Source organism: Ursus maritimus, unplaced genomic scaffold, assembly GCF_017311325.1.
Source record: "Ursus maritimus isolate PB19 unplaced genomic scaffold, ASM1731132v1 scaffold_2, whole genome shotgun sequence".
In the NCBI taxonomy this organism is placed as follows: Eukaryota; Metazoa; Chordata; class Mammalia; order Carnivora; family Ursidae; genus Ursus; species Ursus maritimus.
In genome coordinates, this window is record NW_024424452.1 from 63,618,323 (window position 1) to 63,636,707 (window position 18,385).

General features: G+C 38.2%; 1 protein-coding gene across 6 annotated transcripts in view; it reads right to left on the reverse strand.

Moving 5' to 3' along the window:
* Nucleotides 1-18,385, reverse strand: part of RGS7 (regulator of G protein signaling 7) — a 530,023-nt gene that overhangs the window by 15,262 nt on the left and 496,376 nt on the right. For all 6 annotated transcript variants that reach the window (XM_008694602.2, XM_008694610.2, XM_040636051.1 and 3 more), the window contains 6 exons: nucleotides 18,131-18,229; nucleotides 16,818-16,879; nucleotides 15,754-15,864; nucleotides 14,398-14,523; nucleotides 9,733-9,919; nucleotides 6,832-6,921 (listed from right to left, as the gene is read on the reverse strand). In XM_008694602.2, coding sequence (XP_008692824.1) covers nucleotides 6,832-6,921; nucleotides 9,733-9,919; nucleotides 14,398-14,523; nucleotides 15,754-15,864; nucleotides 16,818-16,879; nucleotides 18,131-18,229 — 675 coding nt within the window. The remainder of the gene's footprint in view (nucleotides 1-6,831; nucleotides 6,922-9,732; nucleotides 9,920-14,397; nucleotides 14,524-15,753; nucleotides 15,865-16,817; nucleotides 16,880-18,130; nucleotides 18,230-18,385) is intronic.

Genomic DNA, 18,385 nt, shown 5'->3' on the forward strand with positions numbered 1-18,385 from the left:
CCTTTGAATTAGTATTTTTGTATTCTTTGTGTAAATACCTAGTAGTGTAATTGCTGGGTCATGGGGTAGTTCTATTTCTAATTTTTTGAGAACCTCCACACTGTTTTCCAGAGTGGCTGCACCAGCTTGCATTCCCACCAACAGTGTAAGAGGGTTCCCCTTTCTCCTCATCCTTGCCAACATCGGTTGTTTCCTGTATTAATTTTAGCCATTCTGACAGGTGTGAGCTGGTATCTCATTGTGGTTTTGATTTGTATTTCCCTAATGATGAGAGATGTCGAGGATCTTTTCATGTGTCTGTTAGCTATCTGCATTTGAAGAAATATCTCTTCATGTCTTCTGCCCATTTCTTAACTGGATTATTTATTGTTTGAGTACTGAGTTTGATAAGTTCTTTATAGATTTGGATACTACGCTATGACCCAGCAATTGCACAACTAAGTATTTACCCAAGGGATATAAAAATATTGATTCAGGGGGGCACATGCACCCCAATGTTTGCAGCAGCATTTTCGACAATAGAAAAATTAAGGAAAGAGCCCAAATATCCATTGACTGATGAACAGGTAAAGACAATGGATGACTCAGCCATCAAAAAGAATGAGTCTTGCCATTTGCAATGACATGGATGGAGCTAGAGTATGTTATGCTAAATGAAATAAGTCAGAGGAAGACAAAAACCATATGATTTCATTCAAATGTGGAATTTAAGAAACAAAACAGCTGAATATAGGGGAAGGCCAAAAAAAAAAAAAAAAAAAGGAGAGAGAGGGAAACAAACCATAAGAGACTCTTATCTATAGAGAACCAATTGAGGGTTGATGGAGGGGAGTTGGATGGGGGATGGGCTAGATGGGTGATGGGCACTGGGTGTTATATGTAAGTGATGAATCGCTAAATTCTACTCCTGAAACCAATATTACACTGTACATTAACTAACTAGAATTTAACTAAAATCTTGAAAAAAAACTGAATTTGTATTTTTTAAAAAAGAATTTAATTAGATGCAACTAAAAAGAAGATTCCAAAAGACCTAAGTATTATATCTTTCACACTTTTTAATACTCCAAGCAAATTGTAGGATTTATATTTACAATTGCTCTTATCTATATGAACACGAATCAATTATAGAGTTAAATAAAGATTTCACCCCAAAAGATCAAGTGATTTCATAGTCCACTCAGTGCTTTTGTTAAAATTCTCTCACAGAGTTTCCACAACTCCTGGTAATCTGTGGCTATCTCCAGAACACCCCTTCCAAGCCCAGTGCAGTACTACAGGTGCCAGAACAGTGGAGATGCGACACCAAGATGGTCATGGTATCTTTTCTATTGATTCTTTTAAAGGCTCTGCAGATACTGGGCTGTACTGAGAAAGGGTAACCTTTTTCCCCAAATGAGGTTATATTAGGTGAGTTCCTGGGAGTTCAACATGAGCACTCGCTATTTCTCTTTTCTCCTTCTGTAGCCCAGAGCTGGGCTGATTTAATTTCTCCTTCACACAAACTAAGGAGAGGAGGTGAGTAGTACAGTTGTCCTGTTGATTTATGAATTCTGGTCGAAGGCATGGACTATCAGTCCTCCTACCCTGTTTTTCCTCTTGTTTTCTGTCTGTTCTCCTTGAGGTTTGTGTGGCAGACGCCATGAGACTAGTGGTTGGAGAAATGGTGTCAGATTTGGTGATGGTGATAGGGGAAGAAAACAGCTGTTAGAATTAGTGCAGCACAGGAACTTTGTCAAAGAGAATGACATCAACTTAATAACATTTAAAGGCATGCGAGAACACAGTACACCTTGAAAGACCTTGCCCTTAAGGTCTTATCTGATGGCAAGGAAAACAAAGTAATAAAAAAGTAAATCACAGGAAATGAGATGTCTTGAGACAACAGGGCAAGGTGAAGATATTTCACAAATAGGAGTTATTCTTATCCCTCCAGTGTTGGGCATAATGAAAGGAAAATGAGTAATCAATAGAGTAATGGATTTAAAGTCAGAAAACTTTGCTTCCAGTCCTGGCTCTAATACTCAACAACTGAGTGATATGCTGAAGTGACCTCACCTCACTAGTCCTTAATTTGCTCATTTGCGAAAGGGTGTTGACATGTGCCTAGCCTTCTCCCAAGACTGTCATAATGTAAAACAGCAACGACGAAACAAAACAAGCAAAAAAGAATGAGTGTCTTTGGAACACTGCAAAATGCCATATGCAACTGTTAACTGTTATTATAATTATTCTCTAAGGTACTGGCAGGAGTTTATTAGTCTCGGTAACCAATGGCAGTTTCAATGGTATTGGGAAGAACTGTCCAGCAAAACGTTTTTCATTCTCATGTGAAACAAAACAGTGATGCCATTTTTATAAGGCAGGTTATGAAAGTAACTGTGCTGGAACACGGAAATGAACTTCTACAGAAAGATACATCTATATACTCTAGATGTATACATCCTCAGCTGGAGGGATTTATCTCCTACGAGTTGGAAGAACACTAAGGAACAAGGTGATCAATGGAGAAAGAAAGCATTTGGGAACAAAACAAATTTTGGGTCAGTGTCAGCTCCTTTAATAGCTCTGTGATTCTGGGCAAATTATGTACCTCCTCTGACTCTTCAGTTTTCTCACCTGTAACATGAGTATAATAATAATATAATAAAATGAGGATAACATTTAGCTTGCAGGGTCAGATTATACTAAGTTAGGTAACTTAAAGTGCCTAGTGCAGAGCCTGGTCCAGTGGCAGGCACTCAATGAATATGAGCTATTATGATCTCACTTTGCCCAGTTCCTTTCATAGTCTCTATACGGGTTTACCTATATTTTCCCTATTCCACTTGTTTCTTGAATAGCCCGTCCTGTAGCCTCCCTGTATTTACCAGACTAACCTGCACAATAGGACTCCGCTAAAATGTTTATTTAAACTCCACATTTCCTTCATTATGTCTACGTGGTCATAATAAAATCACTCATTCTTCATCTTGTGTTAGAATCACTGTATTGTTCCTGTAAAGGCATCCTATTCAATTTATTATGTAAATACTTAGGATGCCTCACACACCTGCTGACCCTAGAAGTAATCATATACATGGAACAACACAGACCCATGGGAAAACAAAAAAGAAATGAGAATAGAAAGAGTTAAAGGGAACTTTAAATAGAAACTACCATCCTAAGATTTAATGTTGTATAATACATTCATTTTCATTTTTATATATAGACAATTTTCAGGATAGAAACTTACTTCCCATGACTAATAAAATAAATATAATTGTTTGTACTCTATTGAGGAAATCAGAGAGCCTTTCTAATTTCCTTATTCCATTTCTTTAGAGTATGACAGAAACAAAATATTCAATGAAAAATACTACTTTTTGTTTTCCTGGATGAAAAAGAGTAACCCTGAACAATTCTGTCTGAGGATTATCTGCAACTTTTTAGTATGTTACGTGCATATGTATGAATCTGACTCAACTTCTTTCTTCAGTAATTCCAGCCTTTTCTCTCCTTCTTAAAAGAATGGTTGCCCTTCTTATCCTAGTGAAATCCTATATGTCCAGTTAACTATAACTTCCTCTGGGAATTCTGACATTACCTATGGGTACTCCTTCCCCACCCCAACACCAAGCAGAAATATTTATCTTCCTCCTGTATGTCACGACATCTTGTTTGTACCATCAGGCTCCTTAGCAGTTAAGGTCTCTACGTCTCCACACTCCTGAGACATAGCACAATGTCTGGAATATAGCTGTCCTTTCCTGTATGAATTTCGACTGAAGGCAGCAGAGGATTGAGCCCGTCTTCCCCTTATTTCCTATTGATCTTTTCTTAAGGTTGGCCGTGTGTGACAATGTGGTTCTATTTTAAGAGCTGGGGAAGTTGGTCAGAATTGGGGATGGTGTTGGAGGAAAGACAACCATTTTGCTTCCCTTTTTCATCTTCCTTATGTTGTGTTCTTATTTTTAATTAGATCACAGAAATTTCCATTCCAATCTTTAGAAAACTACTCCATCAGCACTATGTTAGGAAAGGATGAATTTGGAACAATACTAAAACATTGCACAGAGCAGTGCACTGCAGCCTATGTCTACTTTCTCCAGCAAAACCTTGAGGCTTTTTAAAAATATTGTCTTTATCTTCCCATGGTGACTTATGAGGCATGTTTAGGAAAATTTTATTTTAAAGGTCAGAGATTCCAATAGAGCCAGCCAAAATTTTGTGAAGTTTATAGAGTGATTAGTTCCTGGAGTCCTTCATTTTCCAGCCCTTTCATTTGTGCAATCACACTGAATGTTTAAAGTATATACTGCTTTTTAGAGTCTTTCAAATTCTCTGTGCCGAGTCACAACTGGCAATTCATAAATAGAACCGATCAACATTCCCCACCACAAAGATCCTTGAAGGAAACTAAAAACAAAAACAGCATCTTTGTTGAATCCAATTTGCTTACATTTCAACACACATAACTCCACTTCACTGGCCGTCACAGCAAAAGCCACAACACACACACAGCAGCACGGAGCTGACCACACGACTCAACGGACAATGCAGACAAACTTGAGTAGAAACCAAGATTTTTCTACCTCTTTTCATAACAGGTTAGTGCTGGCTCTCAGTGTTGGTGTACAGTTTTTATGGCATGGGAAAATAGGGATGTTTCTGCCCTATAAAAATAAATGTGTTGAAGGCTTTAGTTTGAGCTTACACAACGTCAGAAAGTTCCAAAGGCACTGGCACAATACAAAAAAAAAAAAAAAATCCCACAAACAAATATATCACCAAAATATCACCAAAACACATGGCAAGATACTAAGAAAACAGTGGTAGGAAAACTACTGGTCTCCTGGATGATTTATGCAACAGTTTTCAACACCTTCCTGAAAAATAAAGCATAAGAGAGGCATGCTGGGGGGCTTTGGTGGGGCATATCTTGTCACCACCCACCATTCATACCAAGTCTTTGGCTTTAAACTGCTCATTAGGTCATTTTCTCCCTGCAGAAGTAGAAAGCACAGAACCCTCATTGTTCTTTATCTTTGAAGCTTTAGGAAGGGCTAAAAGAAAGAGCATGTAGAAATGCATGCACTAGCTTTATGAATAAAAGGGAAACATGGAATAAAAATACAAAAATCATCATTTCTTCATTTTCTATGTCATAATATACACTTCTTTCCAAACCTTAGTTTGATACATGTGGTTTTTCATGGATGACATCTTTACTCTAGATAGAGTTGGGACAGAAAGATAAGCAGGAAGCACAAAGTTCTGAATTTGAATAAAGACAATTCTTTCATTGTTACATCAAAGGATGCAAGGGGACAGATGGGGCTAGAAATCGGGAAACTTTCTGAATGGGACTTAATGATTTGTAATTCCTCAAAAAAAATAAAACTTACCACATTCTGTGCAAATTTCTCAAAAGATGTTCTGCGGTCCATTGAGAATTCCGACTTACATGAGTGGGGCGGGATGGGGCAAAGGGAAATAGGGAGCATAAACAAAAAGAAAGCAAAGAAAACAGAGCAGAAAAAGACAGGCTGATGAAATGAAGCAACAGCAAATCCATGTTCTAAATCAAGGGACCAGGAAAGTAGGAGAGCTGCTGAGTAGGTCTAGACACAGGGCCCAAGCTCTGTTTTTGTTAGTATTTTTATTTTTAACACCAAAACTCTTCCTGAGCAAACAAAATGGTATGGTTTCAAGCAAAATAAAATGACACTAAAATGAAGTAGATATGTGAAGGTTTTACACTGACATGTGCTAATCCTACGTATTTGAAAATCTAGTGGAATATTTTCCGAATTTCCTCATTATTTTCTGTCAAGACTAGATTTCTATTGATCACATTGATTCTATAGAGGACTGGTGTCCAACAGAACTCTCTGAAAGGATGGGAACTTCGTTCTATGTTCTCCAATATTTCAGAAGCCTTTCTCTGTGGCCATTGAGCACTTGAGATCTGGCTAGAATTTTACGTACTTATGATGAATTTAAACTTAATTGTAAACAACCCCATGTGGCTAGCAGCAGCTGTACAGGGCACCTGCAAAGACAGAGTATCCGCTTCCAGCTGCAAAGGCCGTGGACTTTGAAAACTCCCATTAGCCTACATGACAGTCACGAATCACAGAAAATTCAATTTAATCTCAAAATTTTAAGAAGTTATGGACTATTTTAACATTAAAAATAATGAATGGTGTTGATTTTTATATTCAGATTTTCCATATCCTGTTTTCTTGTTTACATTGATTATAAACATTAATTGAATAATGAGGTCTACTGCAGCTCTTCCAAAATGTGTTTGGCTACCTTCTTAGGTATGTAAAATTTATCCTAGGGATACTGTGTAATCCAGGAGAAATATCAAATTAAAATACCCCGAAGCAAACATTACTGCATTTTGACAGCTACCATTGAAAAATATGAGTCTATATTTAGTTATGGGGTATGTGGCCAAAAACATACACTTAAGCTTACTGGACAGAGAAAACCCTCTTCAAGTTTTTGACCTAATGATGTTGTTCTTTCCTTTTCATTATTCTCATTTTTATTTCCTTAAACTAGACATACAGAAGACTAACATGAAACATGAAAACAGCTTCTATAAAACCTTGTAAAGCATGAACATCTGCAGAAACAAACAAAACAAAAAAGAAAATAAGCAACCAACCAACAAAAACAAACACACCTTAAATGGCCCTTATAAAATGCAAAGGTTTGGGGAAGGTCTTGGAGTGTGTTCACTTACCATTTGTCCAATACCCTGGGCTCAGCAGAAGGCACTACTCCATATAATTATAACTGAGAACCAGATCGGAAAAGGTCACAAAGAACCAATACCTTTTTCTTTGCCTGTAGAAGCTCTTGATAGGCACTGGATCTTATGAAGCGTGGGTATGAATCACTTTTCATCAATTTGTAAATGTGCTCCTAAAAAGACATAATGGTTGAGGTGCTTCTTTATTATTTCTCAGGGAAAATCAAATACTGTGATCAGAATACAGGATATGGTCCAAGAACAAATCTGGAAGCAGCTAAAATTAATAGTGATAATGTTGGTGAGAAATACTTTGTGTTTACAGAACATCTAAATCTTCAAGTTTATTATTTTATTCACGGATCAATATTTGAACTGGTTTGAGAGCCACAGAAGATGCAGATCACATCCAGTCCTTTAAAACAATGGAATTCAGTCAATGGAACGTCAGGAAGTGATTTCAGGTCAGGTGGTTGATCTATAGAGGTCATCTAAGAATATAAATCTGCTATCTCTTGAAATTATTCCAGGCCAGAAGTGAGCCGACAGGAAGGCAAGATCGAGTCATCGTCCTAGATACCTTTGGCACCTACATATACTTGGAGGAGGGAGACAGCCCGGATGAATCATTTCTTTGGTGCAAATTATATGGAAAATTGTCATCTACATCCACTTCGGGCCAGAGCACAAGTCCAAAAATAAATTTGGTGATATTTAATTGCTAAACCTCCCAATCTGTATGCTTTTTAAAAGAACTCCTTCAGTGAAAGATTAGGTACATATTTAATCATTTAATCCTAATCAGTCTGCTGTGTTCTATCTTGATGATGAATATTGGTAGACAAAGAAATCAAGGAAAAAAATGCATTCATCCAAGTCACTGCTGGCCCGATCTAGGGAGATTCTGCTTTAAGCCACTGAAGCTCAATGGAGCATAAGCACTCCTTCATCTTTCTAGTCCAGTGAAATACCAGTTAGATGTGGAGAGTAGCCTGGATGTCCCGATCTCTTTTTGTTTGCACAGAATATATATTTTAAGAAATGACTCGGTTTCCCTGGTCTTAAACACACTGGCCATAATTTGGAGTTACTCTTGCTCAATATCTAGCCCAAGGCTCATCTCCAAGAGGACCCTATCAGAAACTGTCATTGGAAAAGTGGGGTGATGTCTCCCTTTGGAGTTAAGCATTTTGGGATTCAGATTTTATTGTGCTCAAGGCCTGCCACATAGAAACATAGACATTTAGGCCAATTCGTTCATCTTGCTGAGTCTTAGTTTTCTAATTTGTAAACTAAGGTGAGGATTAAAGGGATGACATACGTTTAGCAAAGAAGGGGGGTAAGCAAGGTAAGTGCTCAGATCTGACCGAGCGCACGCCAGGCACACTTCCAGGGCTTGCCTCTACCAGTTAGTGGAAGACTCAACGGAACGTCAGGAGGCTGGGGACCATTGTTACATCCATTTTAAATATGAAGGACAAGGATACAAAGCAGAGCTCCGACTAGAACTCAGGCAATTTAGCTCCAGAATCTACTTTCTTAACCATTACACTGTGTCTTTTCTTAAATAATGCCAGGGATTTCTATTACTATATTTTTGAAGATGAGGTTAAAAAACCCAGCAGAAACTGGAGTTAAATATCTGAACTTAACTGAAAAAGAAGCCCAGGGTCAGGTGGTGATGTTTTCTATAGAAAATTATGCTTTCTCATCTTATTGAAGAGCTATTAATCAAGAATATTTTAAATGCCACAGATAACAAAGAAATGTTCTTTTTAAGACTTTAGGAAGGTTATTCCAAACATTTTACACATTGTTGGCTCTAGAAAAATGCTTGAAATCTTATCTTGAACTGAAAGAAAGATAAATCAGCAGAGAAGGAAGCAACAGGGCTCGAATTTTCGCCCTGCGCTCTCTCATGTGTCTCTGTAATTATTTCCACATAAAAGGCCATGGCAGAGCTGAAGACAATGGGTGTCTGGTTAGCTGTTTCCACCTGTGTTAGTTTTCTGTACGATGGCTCATTTCTTTAAACCAAAGTCAGGAGATACGTACTTTCCACTGAGAATGCAAATAAGGAAGGGCGTGTGTGTGTGTCTTCTTCAACTTCTATGGTTTATTTTAGTAATGTTGTTATTTGAAAAACAAGATACTTCCTAGAACTAACATTCTTCTCTAGAAGAGGTTTAAGAAATTAAGAAGTATGCATGTTCCGATTTAAAAGCCAATTTCAGCACATCATTAGGAAAATAATATCCACTCATTTCAAGTTTATTTTCCTTCTTGAGCACAACTTTTTTAGGGAAAGTGGAAATTCAGATTATGTCGAAAGAGGCAATTATGTCTAGTTTGGAAAAAAACACTAATAAAATTAATATCTTAATGTAAATTTGTCTTAGGAAATTAATATCTTAACATACATTTTATTTTATTCTTTTCACATATTAAAAAGTTAACTTGGAAAATTCATACATGCCTACATCTATGATTTCATTGTATCATCAAAGACAAAACTGGCTTGAGGGTGACATAACTTTAGGCTACCTCAGTTCAGTTCTGAGCAGTCATAATAATGAATAGCTTAGGGTGTCAGAACCTTAGAATCTCCACATTGGAAGACACCTTAAGATTTCAAAGATGAGCTACTGAGATGGGGCCATCGTTCGATAAGTGTTTTCTCACATACCGGGTGACGAAAGTAGAAAATGAAGTAAAAGTGTTCAAATACCTCAACTACCCCCCTTCAAGAAATGCTCACGTAAAAACGTTCAAATCTGTAAGACGTCCCCAGGTTCTAGAAACTGTTCGTTTGAATGCATCTCTGTTTTCTTTTAAGTCAACTGGAGTTCTTTTACGTACACTTACTTAAATTGAAAATATTAAGCCTAGCTGCCAATTAAATGAAAATAAAGCAGAAGTATCTCCAATGCCAGCCTCCCAGGAGCAGGTGCGTGACTTACCGCGAGGCCCGCCCACATACCCACCTGAGCATCTTCGAATGTGTATCGCCCAGGCTCCTTCACATTCTGCGTGGTTTTGTCATAGCTCTTAGAATCCAAGTTAATGGCACTGGGGGCTCCTGGAGCCAGAAATTCTTGCCATATTTCCTGAACTCGGGAAGGGACTTCTCTAATAGGCCTTTTCTTCAGGTCCTCCACCGCGAGCCAGAATCTGTGCAAAAGGAGACACCAGGCATTTACTGTGATGCCTCATAATCTCCAAATTCTTCTAATATTGACTGAGCCTACCATTCACCAGAATGCATAATAACAAGCTCCTTTTTTTCTGAGGGCTTCCAGTGTATGGCCTTTTTTTTTTTCATTAGTTGTATTGAAAGATATCAAAGTTTTCAAAAGGAAATATTGAAAACGATCTCTTTTAAGGGTTTGCTCGCCTTAATTTTTAGTAGAGAAAAATAGCCCTGCTAAAGAACCATTTATTAGAAAGGCAGTGGAGTTTGAAGGGAATTAGAGTGAGCGACATAGAGCACCTGCTTGGGGGATAAAATAGGGCATTATACTGTATTCTTTGGATCTTTTGTCCATTTGAGCAATGAGGGTTAGTTTGGAGAGGATTTTCTGCTCTACCTGGCAAGGGAATTACAGTGAAGCTTTACTGGAATTAAAAGAGGACTGGACACAAGATCAGAAAAGGCTGGAGCTGGAGAAATCGGGGCAAGTAACTAATTTTAGGCTATTTAATTCAGAGAGTTATGGAATGACAGAAGCGACAAGCTTTCACATGCCATTGTTTGAAAAAGGCTTAAATCTCCAGAGGCATAGCAATTCAGAAGCTCGGAAAAAACAAATATATACTGACTTACTTCTAAATATACAAATACATTTTATATGCTTCTGCATAGAGTATCTATACTGTAAGGAAAGAACCCCAGAACATATTTTGGTTGGTAAGAGCAAAAAGCAAAGTCTAATAATAAAGGGCCACATTGTATTAATGGGTTTCATTTCTTTAAATTTTGCTCTATGTTATATGATTTTGGTTAGAACCAGAAATATTATTGAAAAGATGAATATGTATAGCATTATAATTTGTTAAAATGAAAAAATACTTGAAAAAGGAACTACTAGGTCTTTGTTATCCTCAACATGGACCATTATTGCTCTAATGGCAGATGTTGTCACGCATGAAATGGGCAGATGTTGTCACGCATGAAATGGGCAGATGGGCCAATGGGCACAAAGACGAAGGTCACTACAGGCTACGGAGTCTTCAGAGAGGTATATGACAAGCAGAACCTTCGTAATTATTAAGTGTTATATTGGGCATTAATGAAAGGTCAGAAATAAGCAATAAAACAGTTCAACTAGAGTTGGAACCGCAAATACTACCCAATGTAGTGAGCTTTCAGTTTCTGGAGATCATTTTCCTGTAGATATATGTAACAGTAGATTTAGACCACGCCTCACACATGACACTGCCATTACCGCTTTCAGGAGGGAAGGCCCAAGACCATCTCCTCCAAAACAGGAGATGTGACACCGCGCAATCTAACAGGAATGCCGTATGCCGTCTGAGTGAGCTGAATGTTGTCATCAATGCTCATTCTAGTGCATTCCAGCATGCTTTTAACACCTTAATCAAAAGAATTTTTCTGTCTTCCAAGAACCACTAGAGAAAAAGATACACCATTCAAATGGCTGCCTAATGTTAAGAAGCCCAGGAGGGGCTCTCAAGGAATAGTGCAAAAGACACAGTGTGGGAGGGCAGAGCAAGAAAGGGCCCCCTGCTGGGCAAGCACTGGGCTGGAAAAAGGAGTCCTAGGACAGCTGTTATAGATGCAGTGACATGTTAATGAACTCAAAAGTACAGAACAGTTAATCTAGCGTTGAGAAGGTATTAATAACAACATCTACACTAATACGTAAGTGCAGGCACTGCTGGACACGGTGTAGCCCCACTAACTCACGCAGTCCCTACAGCTCTAGAGTCCGTGCTATTATTTCCCCCATTTGCAAGACCAGGCAACTGAGGATAACGAAGATTAAGTCGCTTATTTAAGTTGCCCACTAGGAGTGTGATAAGCAGGATGAGTTTCACAGCTAGGGTTTGCCCCTGGGTAATCCGCAGCAGAGGACTTGCTCCTAACCACCCGCTCACGTCTCTCCCTAAGCGCACCATCGCCTTTGTTATTCTCGGCCTTACTGTAAGTGCTATGATAAGTTAGCAGCAAGGAAAGGGCTCCGGTAAAATCCCGCCCCTCCTCACTATATGGTACCTGGAATATGAAGAAGTAGGTGTCTTAATGTCTTTGAGCCTTGAGGTCTTCATCAGGAAAATGGGATGATAATGTCTATCTCATCAGGCTTCCATTAGATTAAATAAGACAAATGATGTAAAAGGCACTTTTGAGGGCCTGACATAGTTTCAAACCCTCAACAACAAAACTCACATTCCTAGGTGTGCTCAGTCCTTACGCTAGGCTGCGTGCTTCATCTGGAAAATGAGCAAAGACACACCAACGGACAGCAGAGGTTGTGTCTGAGGAATAAGTCGTCGTCAACAAGCAGTATTTCTCGACCTTTTCCTCTGTCTTAATACTTGAAGAAATGCTCGTATGCGTCACACTTGTGTGAAGAGCAGGTACTTACAGGCCGCTACCTGGGGAGACGCGCTGAGACTTACTTAAGCTCAATTAGCCCTGCCTGCGAACCAGACTGTTCCGTGTCCCTCAATCTGTTACGCCAGATACCTAAGCGGAAGAAGCGGGGCTCAGATTTGGGGAGCAATGGAGTGTAGCCTGTAGAGGTTTACAGAACGCCAAGAACGCCAATTACTAGCCAATCTGACTTGGACAAGACGACTAGCTTCCCGCAGACATATTTTGCTTACCTACACTTCGTTTTTGTTGTGATGATTAGATGTGTGATAATCAGAAACAGTAAACACAAAATACAGCATGGCATACTTAGAGCAGTAGTGGGTATAATTATAATATACTCACAAAATATGTCATATTTCTTAGATGAAATAACTTAGCTCGAAAACTTTCATGGCATAGAATTAGCGAGATAAGAAATGGTTAAGGCTTGAACTGAGGAATCAGCAGTGATTCAATTAATTCTTGAAAGAGAGTATGAACGTACTCTTTCCTTTGCCTAAAGCTTCTTCCCTCTTTGTTTTATGGACGGGGAGGTGGAATTCTGGCCTGGTTTTCTCCTGACGTCCAGGTCATAGCCTAAAGCCATCTCCTCTGGGATGCCTTTGCTGACCTCCAGCTCTGGGTTGGCGGTCCCTCTGTACTTCTCTGACCTAAATAACCACCACTTTGTGTTGTGATCTCTTTTCTTCTCTGTATCCACCACTAGGCTGTAATTTTGAGGAGATCAAGAACCATTTTTATTTGGTTAGGTGATACTGGTGAGGCTCATTATTTGTTTATTTCTTCTTCATGATACCAATGATGTCAGGACTTATTTAAAAACTTACAGAATTCGAGGCAATTCCACCTCCCCATCCACTAAAAGGCTAAAAAAATATTCTTTATCTCTGCTCTATTTTTTTAATGCATTCTTATACTCAATAATTGATGATGTGGCCTCCATGAAGAAAACAATCCTTAGCGACTGTAGATCTTGTAAAAACTCTGTCAAGAAGGGCTCCTACAAACGTGAAAGAATACAAAGCTGCATCCCAACAATTCACGACAGACTTGCATATATAATAACATCCCTCCAGGTTCCGTCTGCGGTCATCTTGCTTAAACCACAGGACATCTGTCAAAGTTCTACCTTATTTCTGAATGGTTTGGTACTGGTATCTGTTAAATCATCTGAAAAGAATGTGACACTGTCTGGAGCCGTAGTGTTCCAATGAAAATAAATGAATGCTGAGACCTTTCTGTAAATGAATTTCACAGGACTGTGTAAGTCATGGGAAAGTAAATTAGGGTATCGTGTTTCAAAAGAATAATGAATGAAAGAGTTCATGGAAAAACATTTTTACGTAGTGGAAAGTTATCACTCACTTCAGTGATCTTAAACAGACACTAAAACCTATTGCAGTGTCTCACATTTAAAAATTCAATTTCCAGGTGCCTCTGAAGTTAGAAAAATCTCTAAAATATATAAGGATCATGTTCCCAACGGATGGGTGGGATGCACACCCCTCTTTCACTAACAGCTCGGTGTGGTGCGGCTCTCGACTGCCCCGAGGCCGCACGTAAGTGTGCAGAGTGGATGAGCTGACCCGTAGTTTTGTTTCAAGTTGTTTTTCGTAGGCACCCAAATCTCCTTCCGAGACCTAACCCAGGTAGGAAGCAATATGCAAAGAAGACCAATATTGATAAATAATGATATTATTTAACTGCATAACTATTATTGGCCATTCCTCATTTTGCCAAACATTAGTCCAAGTGTTACACTTCTTTACGGAGTCCATTTCAAATGCATCAAATTTATATACTTAAAAGATCAAGAGATAGTGTAAAAATAAACTATTTTAAGGAATTGAGAATGCTGTAACAGGCTTTGCCATTGTTAGCTTTTTCCTTCCGTCAAGAGGCAGAAATTCAATGGGTTCATATCGTCATCATGTTGGTAAGAGAGTAACTGGTCTATTTAGTGCTAATAACCGGACATACCACAGTAAGTGTCTCTGACACAGAGTAAGATACAAACAATGTGTCTTACCTTAAATTTTCTGAGCTGAATTCTGACTCTAGAAATTTAAGGAACTGTTCTCTCCCAACTGGGTCTTTCAGTGCTTCATCCATGCCAAAACCCCATCGTTTTACCCTCTGCTGGCTTGGTTCTTTGCTACGGGAGATAAAGCCAAATATATTCCTTTCGTTACCAATTCTATCTTCTGCAATGACAGTTCCCTACCTTGAAGGTCCCACGCATATCTTTCAGAAAAAAAAAAATCTGTGACTGACGGTTTTGCGTGAAATTACGTTGAGATACATGTCAGGCATTAACAGTCGTGTCCAATGTTTATTGAGTATTAGGTGCTAAGTGCTCGAAATGGATTCTCTCTTTTAGATTTTTTTCTGCAACTTTATGAGACAAGTACTGTCATGTTGTCACTATGTAGATGAAGAAATCAAGACACAAAGAGAGTTACAATTTGCCAATGTCCGACAGGTAATAAGGGGCAATATTCTAGACATTTTGACCTCAAAGCTCATTTCTTAGCCAGTATACAATGCAGTCTTCAGGGGTATGTTGTACTGTATTGTACTGGGGGAAAATGCATCGGGAACCAAAGGCTTCGATTCTGGTAATGAGTCTGCTGTTGAAATGTGGGACCTAATCCTAGCTGAGTCACAACATTCTGGGGCCCAAATTCCTCATCTATAAGATCTAGAACGTAGGGATGAAGAGTCTGCACTTGTCAAACATTTAAGAACACTGGATGGGGGTAAAAGAAGGAAAAGGTCCATCAACACAGTTTAGTGAAGTGCCACTAAGTACCAAGTCCTCACTCTGTAAAGTGAGGCATTGCTCTTTGCCTGACTCTGTCAAGATAGTGATCCAAGTCTTCCCTCCTCAGGAAGGAAACCAGGAAGTCTGAAACTGTGCTGCGGTTTTCTTAAGAAGTCAGTCTCTTGTCAGATTCTCTTAGTGTTTTTGGTAAGTTCATTTTATTTTAAAATAGAACTTATAAAGGCATACTCGTATTGGGCTTAAATAAGTATGGATTTAGCATTCATTTTGCTTGAATACAGGGGCCTTGTGGCCCTGTGGATTTTCAGAAAAGCTAAAAACAACGCACTAAATTTTAAGAACTGAAGATCTCAACTCTGAATAGTCTATTCTGAAACTCTCATCCCTCTAATTCTGTGCCAGTCCTCCAGAAATGCAAATCTGAATACAAATGGAAGTATCTAAGGTTTAAAAACCATTACCTTGAACGAGAACTTTGTATCATGGGCTGATAGAGACACAGAGTAAAAATGACCTTCCTATTATCAGCTATAGAATTCTTCCTATTTCAACCAAACCCCGAAATAAGTGAAATATTTGAAGAGAAAACATGTCACATACCTTGCTTCAAGTTCCCAGAAAGTAGTATCATCAGACAGCCATGGGTTAGAAGGGTCAGGTGGCACAAGAAATGGGTCATATTCTAAATATTGTTCTGTGTAGCCTAACAGACTAGAGAGAAAAAACATTTTCATTTTCCTTAGTTGTTTTGGCTCAAGTTATACCCCGCCCAGAATAAGGAATACAATATAAGAAGGTCTGGCCAAGGAATTGCTTGCTTATAGAGTAAAATCCAATGGCAGTTTTTATGTTTCAGTAACTTACACACATTAACTTATTGTGCATCGTGGAAGGCAAATGTGGCTACGGAGACCATGTCTACCCATGCCTAATTCAAGAGAGGCAACATCCCTCCATTCAGATGAAGCAAAATGGAAGAGGCCAGTGTGCGAAAGCAGTGCCAAGAGTCCGTTCTTTGGTCAACCAGTCCACCCACAGCTGAACTGATTTTAGCCAACTTGAAGAACAGTGACAAGGGAATTTTTGTCAAAGGTATTTACAGAAATTAGGTAAAGGGGGAATCATTAACATTTTCAAGAAAAAATCTGTATCCAAAAATGAAAGAGAAGAAAAAGACGGAGAGGAGAGGAAAGACGTTGGAGAGGTAGGATTTGGCAGTGCTTCAAAGTAAAGAAGACAAGTGCCATTAATAACAGATTTAAATGAAGAAAAGGAAAATATCTAAAATCTGTGTTTAATTCAAATTCTGAAGTCATGCAGTAACTGAAAAGTGTGGATGTTAAGATGAATTTACATAGAGGTTCTAAGTTGCCAAAAAGTAACTTGATAAATTGGAAGTTTCATTTGTCTCAGCAGGAGTGAAAAATTCAACTCCTTGGCATTATCTTCTATATCTGATTCTGGTTGCACCGGATTGGATCTCTACAGATTGAAGATAGTAATGATCATTCTGTCATTTAAACTATAACAGAAGAGTTCTTTGGAAGTTTTCTATGTGCAAAAAAGGAAAAAACAAAATAACATTTCTTACAGGATTCCATTTTTAGCACATTTGACCGTCACATGAAATTTTTTTATTTATATGGGCATCTAGAAATACTTACCTATCAGCAACTTTTGACATTTTTAACCGATGTCTATCTAACTGTATTTGCCAATATTTAATCTGAAAAGAGTTAAAGAAGTAGTTAAATAAGCGGTGACATTCTCATATTTTCCACTCTAAATTCTGATGGAATGGGCAATTCTAAGTAGGAGTGTGTTCTAAGTAAAATTTCTAAGTCTGAAAATCAAATGAGATGGCTCTGAAAATTAAGGTGTTTGAATATAAACATAGCCAATATCACTTTAGAACAGCAATGAATTTGAACATTCTGCATGCTTTAACAAAATGTAACTTTATTTAAAAAGTGTTCTAGAGATTGTCAACATTTATCCAGACGAGATCAGGCGTGTTCAGGGTGGTATGGCCGTAGTGTAAACATTTATTCATAGTGAATAACCAAATCAGAATCACCCCCAATATTAAATTCAGAAAATAAACATATTTGTTATTTGTATTACGTTTGTACTATAATTGCAAAGTAAATCCTACTTCTTAATACTAGCCCAAGAAAACATCAATGATCTGTGTTTTGGGAATAATTTTATCAACATTTCAGGACAAATACGTGGACATAATCACATATGGAAAATTTTAAAACTCTCTAAATTACTTTCTGCTCATGGTGATTATAAATATACCAGAAAAAGTATTATTACACTATTGATAAACCATATCACAATAAAATATCAGGGGAAAAGAATCAAAAGGGGAAAAAGCTCCATGACCAAGCCAACCAAGAGATTTCACTATTATTTGATATAAGAGACACTGCTGTTTGCTTTGAAATATTCCTTGGAGCCAAAACTTTTGATCAATTGGTGAAACAAGACATGACGTATACCATAACCGTACACCAGTGTTAGTGAGAGAGAACTTCCAGAGGCTTATGGAGAGCAGTACTGGAAGAACAAGAAAGAACATTCTGCGAAGGTCATGTCACATGACTGGAAACGTAAAACACATGACTCTACGTCACCAGCTTCTTGTCTCCTCATTCTTCAAGAAGAGCTCTTGAAATGGAGACACCGAAACATCGGTGTACCCCTGTTTTAAAAACTGGTTAGAGGACACAGGATTCAGGGAATTGAAGAGCAAAGAGATTTGAAAACCATCTCCATATATTGACACATTTCCAGGTGACTACATATCTTAAAATTAAATGATTTCACTACCTTTTAACTGCAACTCTTCTCTATGAAACAGTCAACCATACCAATAACCTTTTGAAAACCCCTGCCATGAACGTTCAGCATGTACTCTTCATAGCTGCTACTCCGTAACCTCAGCAGGTCATTTTATAGGTTGACCCACCTGTTGTTGTAACTCCTCTTCTGTTGGAGGTTTAGTTTCTGGTGTGGGTGTGTGGGTAGGACTGTGACTTCTAATGTCATTTTGTAAACCATAGACAGACTATATGAAAGTAAAAAAGAAATACGTTAGGACAAAATACCATTTACAGTCACAGACTTTCTAAAAGGTAATTTTGTGTTATATATTCAGCAAGGTAACTCAAAACTTTGCTGCATATTTGATGAAGCTTCTTATTAAAATTCAAAGGCACTGTTA